The following is a 12,455-nucleotide window of genomic DNA, read 5'->3' as shown; positions in this document are numbered from 1 at the left end:
AGGATTCTTTACTGTACGAGCAGTGAGACTATGGAACTCTCTGCCGCATGATGTTGTAATGAGTGATTCACTACTAACATTTAAGCAGAGCCTGGATGCCTTTCTTGAAAAATGTAATATTACCAGTTATGTATATTAGATTTTATGACAGGGTATTGATCCAGGGAACTAGTCTGATTGCCGGATGTGGAGTCAGGAAGGAAATTTTTTCCCCATTGGAACTTGTTTGCCACATTGGGGTTTTTTTGCCTTCCTCTGGATCAACATGTTAGGCTACGGGTTGAACTAGATGGACTTAGAGTCTCCCTTCAACCTTAAAAACTATGATACTATGATACTATGATGCACCAACGATCCCACCAGTGATCTGACCTGGCAGGGATCGTTTGTGCGTCGCTGGTGAGCTGTCAATCAGGCAGATCTCACCAGCGACCAGCCACCAGTGACTCATGTAACGATGCTGCACTTGGTAACCAGGTTAACTATCGGGTAACTAAGCAAAGCACTTTGCTTGATTACCCGATATTTACCTGGTTACCAGCAAATACCGCTTACAGGCTGCCAGCACTGGCTCCCTGTATACGTAGCTAGGGTACACATCGGGTTACTAAGCAAAGCGCTTTGCTAAGTTACCCGATATTTAACCTGCTTACCAGCGTACGCTGCTTACACAGAGTAGGTGCTCGTTGGTCTCCCGCAGTCAAACACGCTGATGTGTGTAGCACAGCGGGAGACCAACAAGCAAAAAAAGGTCCTGATCGTTTTGTAAAGATCAGCGACCTCGCAGCAGGTGCCCGCTCGCTGCTACGTGTCACACACAGCGACTTCGCGGTCGAGGTCGCTGATACGTCACAAAACTTGTGACGTTTCAGCGATCTCGCTAGCGACATCGCTTTGTGTGACGGGGGGCTTTAGGCTGCCAGTTAAATAGGGTTTGTGAGATAATTAAGGAAATTAGCACCAGGTGCCAGATTGACACCAAAAACTTGCAGGTATCTGAAAGTGTTCTCTAATTTTGATCAGTGTTCTTCATTTATCTCATATACATTTTTATTATGTGCTTTTGAAAACAAATTTATGAAATAAAACTTAAAATACTGCTAATTTTGTCATACATAATCACTACTACACAGTGACCTTAACATTTAGGAAACTGTTTTTCTCGCTAATTTTGATCTCCACTGTATATGCGAGTTAGAGCAGTACAAGGAAAAAAAAAATAAAAAAAACCATACACCTCTCCAGTTACGCCGCTGGTCAGCACCCTGTCCTCTTTACCCTGTTGTGTGCTGCATCTCCGGCCTCTTCACTATAGGCCAGGACTACTGGCCATGTCTAGGACTCAGAGGTTACTGCACATCATAAGATCGTGATTTTGACTTGCATATGGATGGAAGTCCTGGCCTATAGTGAAGCGGCTAGAGTTGCAGTGCACGACCATGAAAGGAATGGACAGTATGGAAAGGACTGTATGGAATGGAATGGACAGTATGGAAAGAAGCAGGGCGTCCAGAAAAGTCAGCTATTAAGTATTGAAGGATTTTATTTTGTTTTTTTTTGTACGTCCGATGTTCAGAACTTCGGGCCATACATACGTCTGCTGGTTGGTAACTCAGGGAATGCCTGTATATTATTGTGACGCCCTGGCAAAACCAGGTAGTCACAGATGTGCGGGGGCCTAACACCCTTCCCTCACTTAGGAAACACACAGCCGACCTGAAACCCTAGTCACCCCCCCCTTAGGGAAAGAGAGACACACCAGTGGGCGGAACCAGGCGGTTGGACATGCCCACCCAGGGATCTAGACAGCCCGGGCGGGAAAACAGGCAGATAAGCTTAGTAGTTCAAGTTGAGAGGAGTGTGGGCTGGAGCTAGGTGTAACTCTAGCAGAGGAAGTTCAAGTTGAATGGTGCCAGGGTAGGAGCCCTGGTGCCTTTGGCTAGGTGGCAGACGGTTGTCTCCGTCAGCAGGAGATGGGAAGACGGATCGTCAGAACAGAGATGGACCGGGACAGGGTTGTAGCCCGCCGGTACCGACACGGGGAACCGAGCCGGAAACCGGAGCACAAAGGGGGGTACTCTGGCCCTAAAGCCAGGACCGGAAACCAGCGGCCTGGTTAATTAACCGATTGAGGCCAGCACTAGAGGTCCTGTCCCACTTAAAGTCCCTCATAAAAGACAACAGCCCACCGATAAAGATAGGAGGTCACCACCGGGGCCCATAGATCCCACGGGCCAGCGTCTGCGGGCACGGCTCCTTAGGCCACATCCAGCTGGGAGCGGACTCCTGAGTTTCAGACTATGAAGTCCACCTTACACAAAGTCAGTGCAGAGGAAAAGAACAGTGACCACCAGCCTGGGTGGGGGACCTGAATACAACCGGCCGCGGCGGCCGGCCACCAGTACCTTTGGTGACTCAGAATAAATGAATCACACGAGTCTGAGTAACCAAACATCGCCCTGCTTGATCAGGCGCGCCGGCCCTTGCCATCGCCATACCCTGAACAAAGACATTGGGCCCCGGGGCAACCATCCCTACCCACGGAGGGGTTAACATCCAGCTGCCACTACATCTCCCCCAGGCGCCCCATAACAGCAGCAGTGGTGTCCCACTTCACCAAACACCGTGGGTGGCGTCACAAACTTAATACGGCTTAGCCCGTACATCTACGTCCCCCTTTTTATTCGGCGTGTCCGCGGGACCCCCGGGTCCTGAGACCCTCGAGCCACCCCCCTTAGGAGGTTCAGATCCGAGCAGCGGCGGCTGCTGGCACGGGGGGGCGGCACACTATCTACAGCCAACTGCCGGCTGTAGTGGTGGCCCGCTACGACAAATCACATGAAAAAGTAGGCTACGGCTTTTGAGTCCTTATTTTCACCTTCTAGGCCTTACTTAAATATAATTTTCTCTGGCTGGATAACTCTTTAAATGTGTAGCAAGAAGAAAAAAGATAATTGTGCTGCTAAATATTGTTCCAATTTTATCAGTTAGGCTGCTTTCACACTACTTTTTTTAACATGCGTCATGAACGTTTTTTTTAATGCAAAAACGGATCCAGTGCAAATGCGGGTTTATTTCAATGCATTTGCAATGGACTCACGTCAACATGCGTTCACCTGCGTTCACCTGCATTATAGTGAGGATCTAGCGACTTGCAGTTTAACTTTTTTCAAAAACGCTACTTGTAGCGTTTTTGAGCTGCGTCCAAATACTGCAAATTGCTGGATCCAGACTATACTGCGCGCAAACGTATGTGAACGCTGGCATGCTGATAGACAGGATCCTGCTTGCTCTATTGAGCATGCCCAGAAACCAGCCTTGCGTGATCAGTCTCTCTCTCCCCCTCCCTCTCTCTCCCGCCTGAGAGCGGAGGACGCTCGTAACTAAGGTAAATATTGGGTAACCGCGGGCTTCGTTACCTGATGTTTACCTTGGTTACGTGTGAAGGGAGCAGGCAGCCCTGCTCCTAGCAGCTGCAGACGCTCGTAACCAAGGTAAATATCGGGTATCCAAGCAAGTTACCCAATGTTTACCTTGGTTACGAGCCTCCGCAGCTGTCAGATGTCAGCTCCCAGTCTTTCACGTTCAGTTCCCCTCACTCCCGATCACATGACTCCAATGCCCGCCCATAAACTTAAAGTGACAGGATCCTGCAAAATAACACATGCGTTTGCATGCGTTTTTCTTTGCAAAAACAGGATCCGCTTCTGCAGCAAAAAAACGTTCATGACACATGCTAAAAAAACGTAGTGTGAAAGCAGCCTTAAACATTTGATATTTCTTTATTTTTGCATTCATATTCAATATTTAACATTAATTCATGCAATTAACTAGTTCCATCTGTTACAACCAGTTAGTAAACGTAACAAAGATCCATCAATATTTCTAATGACTTACGCCTATGCATTAGGGGTGCGCTTTGTGTTGGGGCGATGATAATAGACAATTTCACATTCTAATGTATTGAAGACTTTATGCTTATCAGACTTTCTTAATTGAAGCAACATCTGCAGTATATTTAGAAACGCGACAATTGGTTTAAAATCCCTCAAGTGGTTTCATGCTGCAACTTACATAAAAAAGAAAGTAATTTATTTGGAGAACAAACTGCTGAGCTCTTTTCCCCGAGGAAGATACAAGTTGGATAGGAATACCAGCTGCACCATGTGCAATGACACTGCGAGGAAGCCATTGTGCTGCCAGCTATATCAATAGAGATGCTGAACAAGATGTATGTGAGCATAAATGGGATCCGAAGGAAGAATAGGACCAGCACATTAGAAAAACATTTAATAATCTCCAGCCACACACATTATGCATTAATTCACACTACTGGGATACAAGAAGGAATACAGAATAATGATACTGAGCAAAATCTAGAGCATCCAGCATTGCAGCTATTGTACGGTCTTTATATCTAGTGACAGTCCTCTGTAATGTCTGCTCCGGACTCAGAATGTAGTCAAGGTACTGATTACATCTTTCAGACAGGACAACAATACAAGTGTCCTCTACTGGATTGACGCAAGCTTCTGGGACTTTGCCGTGATTGTGATTCATATTCACGCAGAAAAAAAAAATGCTGAAACTTCGCTTTCCTATAGACAAAAATCAAAATGTACTTACTAACCAAAAAGATAAAAAAAATAATCCAAAAAGGTAATACTGCACTGGCTTAAAATAAAAAAAAATAAAAAAAAAAAAGTCGCAAATTGTGTAAAATTTGCAATTTTTCACAATATTTGGGCACCCGCTACACTTTTTCCAAAAAAGTAAGCAGGTTTTTGTGGAAGAGGTGGACATTTCACACCCTGACCTGATCTGAAAAGTAGCTCAGTTCCACCATACTGATAACCTGGAAGACATTCAATGGAGCGATTCCTGTTATTACAGATCGGTGGAAAAAAAAACCCATCAAAATAACAAGCAGGTTTTTCTCTCTAGCACTGGTTACAATAAATGAACGGTAAAAGGGAAGAAGAGAAGACCACTAGGGGGCACCATAACAATATAGGGTCTGTAAAAAGTTATAAAGTAATTAAATACAGGATTATCTTGTAAAAATGGGCGAAATCTAACATTCTGTTTTGAGTGATCTAAAATAAAAAATGAAAGTTTTATTCAGGTGAAACCTTTCCTTATAAGAATAGCATGGATGTTCACAGGTTGCTTCATACAATCCATATTCATTAAAGGAGGTTAAAACAGGCCGGGATTAAAGGGAACCTGTCAGGTCAAAATAGCGCTGACCTACAAGTAGCAGTCTGTGTGTGCTATTAACCCCTTCCTCCCCATCCCTGTTTTGTTATATTGTATAATATGAAAGTAATGCAATAACGTTTTATTACTTTCATATTCCCTATGTAAATGACAGGGTCTCTAGCCCCATGTGAGTCTCATTGCCCTGTGGGCATCTACATGCTTTCCATGGTATCATGCCCCTGTGGGCGTGATACCATGGATTTACATCAAACAGCGTGCTTACCATTCTTGCCGCCTCATCCTGGTGTTTGCTGGTCAGCTTCTGACGTGCACTGCGCATGCTCAGAAAACGCTTGCGGTTCCGGTCATATGCAGTGCGCTTCAGAAGCCAAGAAGCAAGCGCTTGGATGAGGCGGCGAGAATGGTAAGCGTGCACACGCGAGATTCTAAAGTAGCGACGGTCACGTCGCTGATGTAAATCCATGGTATCACGCCCACAGGCTGCTGCTTGTAGGACAGAACGCTATTTTGACCTGACAGGTTCTCTTTATAAGGGAACCCGATACTTGATTCATGATGCACAAAATGTAAGTGAAGCTCTGAGTTATGCCTTCGTTTTGCCACATTTGAAGACTTGTATGTATAATATCTGACAGATAAAGATGATGCTGTGTGATGCCCCTGGACTATCAGGTCGTCACAGGGTACTGCACAAGCTGCCCTTCCGTGTGGAATTCCACCTCCCTCTTGGTTCTGGGTCCCTATGTTAGTGGTGTTGCCTCCAACAGCAAATCAAATCCTAGATACACCCTGCACCACACCCACCACGCACAACAGTGGACGGCTTGAGTGGAATAGAGTCACCCACCTGGGGGATCAGGGAGGGGAGGTGAGGAGTGTAGTCAGCAGTAGTAGAGAGGAGACTGAGAGAAGAATTCGGGAGCGGTGGTTCCTGGGGAAGCTATCTAGGTTGCAGACAGTGGTGTGGGCTTAGAGGAGTCAGATCCCCAGTCGCAGGGGATTGTGGCAAGGTGCCTGGACCTGTTGAGGAGGACAGCCGAGAGCCTAGCACTGTCACCAGTCCGGGACCGAAGGCACGACGGGGTACACGGATCCTAGGTCAGAGAGTAGCTTCAGGCAACCCAACAATTCACCTGAGGAGAACGGAGCCTTTGTGATCTGTTCCCACCCGCTCCAGAATCGGGGCATTAGCGCAACGAGGGGGATAGGACTTTCCAATCCAAGACGGTCCAGAAAATACCAAGCGTGAGCCCTGAGAGCAAGCTTCCACACTTAACCACAGTGGTAAGCTGGGCCCGGCAAGTTCCATACTACTGGGCCACCATGTTGAAGTTAAACTTAGTGCCAGGATGGGACCCGGACGAGCTCCCTCCAGCGGCACTCAGAGAATTGGTTTACCCGGTTGTCAACGTCTGCTTATGAACTGAGTACGAGAGTGACCACTGCAACCCACACCGAGTCCTGGGCATCCCCCCTACCCGTGGAGGGCTACGACACCTTGCTGCCCCACTTAATCACCACGGGTACTCCCAACGGCAGTGGCAGTACTCCCAAATTACCGTACACCATGGGTGGCATCACGAACTATACATCTACTCCACTGTAAATACCCCCCTTTCATTTGAGCGGCTGCACGACCCCGGGTCCGGAGACCCTCGAGCCACAGTGAACCCGGATCCGAGCAGCTCGACTGCTTCCATGGGGGTGGCACAGCTGCACATGGCATACTAAAAAAAAAAATAAAAAAAAAATGAAATGGAAAAAAATATTACAAATATAACAAGCAGTGATCATCTGTAATTAATCCTGTTGGAGGCGGCTATCCTGGAATAGTTCTTCAGCTCGTACATTACATGACAAGATTTGAAGCAATGAATTCAGAAGTAACCGATGCAATTCCTGTTCCGCATTTTCCATTTTTCTGATGATCTAATTGATGTTACATTTCTGTAACGTGTCCCACATGAACCTCTAGAAAACCACACTTCATCGCTTCCTCTCATTACAGCTGCAAATCTTTAAAGCAAGCTACGTTATTCTTTTATATTTGCCAGCGTTTCCTATTAAGCTTTCAGAGTGTACTTACAACATTTGAAGCGGTGCTAATATACTGCATGACCATCTCTTTCTTGGTTGCAAAGTCTTTCTCGCGCAGTGGTGCTTTTCGGTCTTCATTCAAATTCATATCTTCCTGAAGCATAAAATAAAAAAAAAAAGGTAAAAATGGGATAATAGATACAGAATATTATATCTAACTGTATCTTATTGTGAGAATAACTTTCACAGGCTCCATAGAGACGGAGGGCGCTGATCCCGGATCAGCCCATGGCTATCCCAGGAACTGATGGGAAACCAATGCTCTTGTAAATAAGTCATTGTTACTGAATAATTAAATACAAAACTTTAACACCAAATTACATAAATTACAGAGACCCCAATCTATCAAGAGAAGGGTTTTGCACGCCATTACTGATACGCAGTGCACTAAAAGCAAGAAGCGCCAAATTCATTGAAAAGCATCTGTCACTTTCTAGATTTGGTTCACTTTTTGGCTGCTATTTCGCAACCCTCCCCCAAAAAAAATTAAAAAATGTACTCCAGTTTTGACATTTGAGACCATTCTAACATTTATGTCAGAATTCCAGCAAAAATGGAGATGAATCAATACCTGGGCTTTAGATCATGGTTATCAATGAGACCAAGAGGGCTTGCAGCATTCACACTCCATGCTGCTCTATGTAGCAGCAGTAGTTTGACAATCACCTTCTTTATAGTGTTTTGTTTTTTTTTTTTATAGACCCCAGTAGATGGCACATGGCAATGAACCTTTACGAATATATACATTTCTGCTAATAGGCAAACTACCTCTAGTCCACCCCAGGGGCGGACATATCATTAGTGGAGCTGCACAAGGGCTTAAGAGGTAATGTGTCCCAATACCACCTAAACAGCAGGTAAAATTGTGCATTTTGATGAGTTATCGGACTGAAAAGAGCCTATGTACTATACCTCTACAGGGGCCCTTTTCTGTCTGTGTCTGCCAATGGGCCACCCCACTAATGCCACTTATTTTGTATGATGTACACTGCTATGCACAGTGAAAGGAAAAAAAATAAGTAAGTAAATCAAAGTTTATTAAATTCCAGAAACACGCATAATTTAAGTTGAGGCTCACTGGTTGAATAGAATTTCAATAGATATATACAAAAAGTTGTGGGAATAATTCCTGTAAACAATTACTTGCGTTAATTGTTAACGAGGTGGTCCACTACAAAACATAGTGGCCACATTGATTTAAAGCAGGGAAAGAAGGCTTTTTCTAAGTACCTTTTCCCATTCTACCTGGGAGCGGCGCTATCGCTGTCCGCTCATCCACCATCACATGACTTGGACTGCTGTGGCCTCTGATGTCCGGTGAGGTCACGTCAACTTCCGGATTTGGAAATTGACACGATATCACCGAGGCAGGACCCAGTCTCCCTGAGTGACTAGGCTGTGGATGGAGTTTCATCGCACGTCACAGCATCCGACATGCTTGCGGAGCTCTGTTAAGCAGTGAAGGGGAGAGAGCGTGAGAGGCTGGGCTGTGACGTGCAATGAATCTCCACCCACAGCCCAGTCACTCAGAGAGTATCTGTAATGTAAGGGTGGCATGGTTGCTCAGTGGTTAGCACTGTAGTCATACAGCGCTGTTGTCCTGGGTTCAAATCCCACCAAGGACATCTGCAAGGAGTTTGTATGTTCTCCCCATGTTTGCGTGGGTTTCCTCTGGATTCTCCAGTTTCCTCACACACTCCAAAAACATACTGATAGGAAATTTAGATTGTGAGCCCCAATGGGGACAGTGTTGCCAATGTCAGTAAAGCGCCATGGAATTAATAGCGCTATATAAGTGAATAATTATTATTATTATTATAATGTTGGGTTGACTTCCAATTCCAGAAGCTGACATTACATAACCAGACTCAGAGGCTGCATCAACCAAGGTCACGTGATGGGCATAAGCGGACAGCGATACGAGCCGCTCACAGGCTGAATTGGAAAAAGATGGTATTTAGAAAAAGCCTTCTTTCCCTGCTTTACATTAATGTGGCCACTATGCTTAGTAGTGGACCACCTCTTTAAGAATGAGACGATGACTCAAAACATTAAAAGGTCAAACAACGCACTTTGAAACGTTTCACTAGCCATCAGGCTTCATCAGGAGTTACTGGAAAATGGCAGTGGAAATGTCAAATTTTAGGCTTCTATAGTCTGTGTTTGACGAAAGGGTGACAACCCTCTATTGGTACAAGTCAGAATCTCAAGTCAGATGATTGTCATGTACTTTGACCAGCCAGTAAGGCTACGCCACTATAGGCTGTGCTTATCTGCAGCACTGCATTAATTACTCACACTGCGGAAGGCAGCTGGGAGACAGAGCTTAAGCATCACTCAGTATCAAGAGTGCATGTATATCTTCAAGGAGAACACTAGAAGTACAAGATTGCTTCCTCCACTGAATTACTAAAAAAAATATCAATGGAGGTGAAATTAGGCACTGTTCTGCTCTCCTTTAAGTGACCAACAAAGTTGCTGGTGTCATGCATAAAGACAGATACTGTATATGTGACGCCAGCAATTGAGTTGGTCACAAAAATGATCAACCTTGGTAACTTAAGCGGGCTTTACACGCTACGATATATCTAATGAGATGTTGGCGGGGTCATGTAGTAAGTGACGCACATCCGGCATTGTTAGTGATATCGTAGGGTGTGACAGCTATAAATGAGCAGAAATACTCACCTTCTCGTTTATCGCGGACACGTCGCTCATTTTCTAAAAATCGCACGTCCTGTTCATCGTGTCCGGGGCAGCACACATCGCTCCGTGTGACACCCCGGGAACGATGAACACAGCCTGGCTGCGTCCCGCTGGCAATGCTGAAGGAAGGAGGTGGGCGTGATGTTTACGTCCCGCTCATCTCCGCCCCTCCACTTCTATTGGCCGGCCGCTGTGTGACGTCGCTGTGACGCCGAACGTCCCTCCCCCTTCAGGAAGTGGATGTTCGCCGCCCACAGCGAGGTCATTCGGGAGGCATGTGTGACGGGGGGGTTACAGGATTGTGCGACACGGGCAACAAATTGCCCGTGCCACAAAAACGATCGGGGCGGTGCGATCGCAAATCCGATTGCACGAGTAATTGTAACATGTAAAGCAGGCTTAACTGCAATCAGTGCTACAAAGTTTTAATCACCTTTGCAAAACTTCTCCAACACTCCAGTATCTAAAATCTTTAAATCATGCAGCTGAAAATCTATGACTGTCTCAGTCATCTCAATGGGAGAAATCCAGGTGAAGTTACAGCAGCAAATCTGCGGTGTGCAAAATGTATAACCTGAGTGGATGGCACTATCCAATATGGATCCACAACAAAGTCTGGTGGTGTTTTGGGTTATCAGCAATAGTAGCCGTAAGTAAATTTCACTTTGTCCCCCACATTATTAGTAGATCATTATTACATATACTTTGTATAAAGCCTTCATACCATTTATGAATACTACAAAATGACTAAAGCCTGCTTTACATGTTACGATTTCACATAGGATATCGTATGCGATCGTAACCGCCCCCATCGTATGTGCGGCACGTTCAATTTTTTGAATGTGCAACACAAACGATTAACCCCCATCACACGTACTTACCCGTCCATACGACCTCGATGTGGGCGGCGAACATCCACTTCCTGGATTGGGAGGGACGTTCGGCGTCACATCGTCACGCGGCAGCTGGCCAATAGAAGCGGAGGGGCGGAGATGAGCAGGAAGTAAACATCCCGCCCACTTCCTTCCTTCCGCATTGATGGCCAGGAGCCGCAGGACGCAGGTAAGATCTGTTCATCGTTCCCGGGGTGTCACACACTGCGATGTGTGCTACCCCGGGTACAATGAACAACCTGATGTTCAATTCATGAGGAATGAACGACGTGCGTGCGATGAACGTTTTTCCGTTCATTCGCAATCACACGTAGCTGTTACACACTTACAATGCCGGATGTGCGTCACTTACGACGTGACCCCGCCGACACATCGTAAGATATATTGTAATGTGTAAAGCGGGCTTAAATTTTAATTTCAATCCCACAATGTCCATCTGCCATTTCATCCTTTTTCTCTGCTAGATTCCTAAAACTGAACATGGAAAAAAACAGAATTCATTATCTTTCCTCCTCCTCACTCAACCCCACCACCTGACACATCCATCAATGTCAATGGCTGCTCACTTTCCCCAGTCCCACGTGCTCGGTGCCTGGGAGTAAAGGTCGCTTTACACGCTGCAATCTCGCTAGAGAGCGTACCCGCCCCCATCGTTTGTGCGTCACGGGCACATCGCCCGTGGCGCACAAAATCGTTCGGACCCGTCACACTACTTACCTGCCTAGCAACATCGTTGTGACCGGCGAACCGCCTCCTTCCTAAGGGGGTGGTTCGTTCGGCGTCACAGCGACGTCACTAAGCGGCCACCCAATCGAAGCGGAGGGGCGGAGATGAGCGGGATGAACATCCCGCCCACCTACTTCCTTCCTCATTGCCGGCAGCCGCAGGTAAGGTGAGGTTCCTTATTCCTGCAGTGTCACACATAGCGATGTGTGCTGCGGCAGGAATGACGAACAACATCGTACCTGCAGCTGCAAAGATATTTGGGAATAGGGGAGCATGTCAACGATTAACAATTTTGAACGATTTTGCGACCTTTTTTGATCGCAGCTGTCACACGCAACGACATCGCTAACATGGCCGGATGTGCGTCACAATTTCCGTGACCCCAACGACATCGCTTTAGCGATGGCGCTGCGTGTAAAGCGGCCTTAACTCTAGACTCTGCTCTCTTTTTCAAGCCACACATCCAATCCCTCTTCACCTCCTGCCACCTCCAACTCAAAAACATTTCCCAGAACAGTGTATTCCTTTCCCAAAAAGCTGCAAAAACCCTAGTGCATGCCCTTATCTACCGCCTGGGATTATTGCAACCTCCTGCTCTGCGGCCTCCCTTTTAACAGTCTCGCACCCCTACAATCTATTCTAAACTATGCTGCCCGACTAATGCACCTATCCCACCGCTACTCCCGACCGCTCCTCTCTGCCAATCCCTTCACTGGCTTCCCATTGCCCAACGACTCCAGTTCAAAGCCCTAACCATGACCAGCAAAGCCATCCACAACCTGTCTCCTCCCTACATCTGTGACCTAGTCT

The 12,455-nt window shown here is 46.3% G+C and overlaps 1 protein-coding gene across 2 annotated transcripts in view; it reads right to left on the bottom strand.

The window, feature by feature from the left end:
* Window positions 1-12,455, bottom strand: part of DIAPH3 (diaphanous related formin 3) — a 979,498-nt gene that overhangs the window by 788,088 nt on the left and 178,955 nt on the right. For both annotated transcript variants that reach the window (XM_075336836.1, XM_075336837.1), the window contains exon 4: window positions 7,310-7,414. In XM_075336836.1, the coding sequence (XP_075192951.1) occupies window positions 7,310-7,414 (105 nt within the window). The remainder of the gene's footprint in view (window positions 1-7,309; window positions 7,415-12,455) is intronic.

Source organism: Anomaloglossus baeobatrachus, chromosome 2 (assembly GCF_048569485.1).
Source record: "Anomaloglossus baeobatrachus isolate aAnoBae1 chromosome 2, aAnoBae1.hap1, whole genome shotgun sequence".
NCBI lineage: Eukaryota > Metazoa > Chordata > Amphibia > Anura > Aromobatidae > Anomaloglossus > Anomaloglossus baeobatrachus.
Note: the sequence above shows the minus strand (reverse complement) of the source record. Positions and strands in the feature narration are given on the sequence as shown.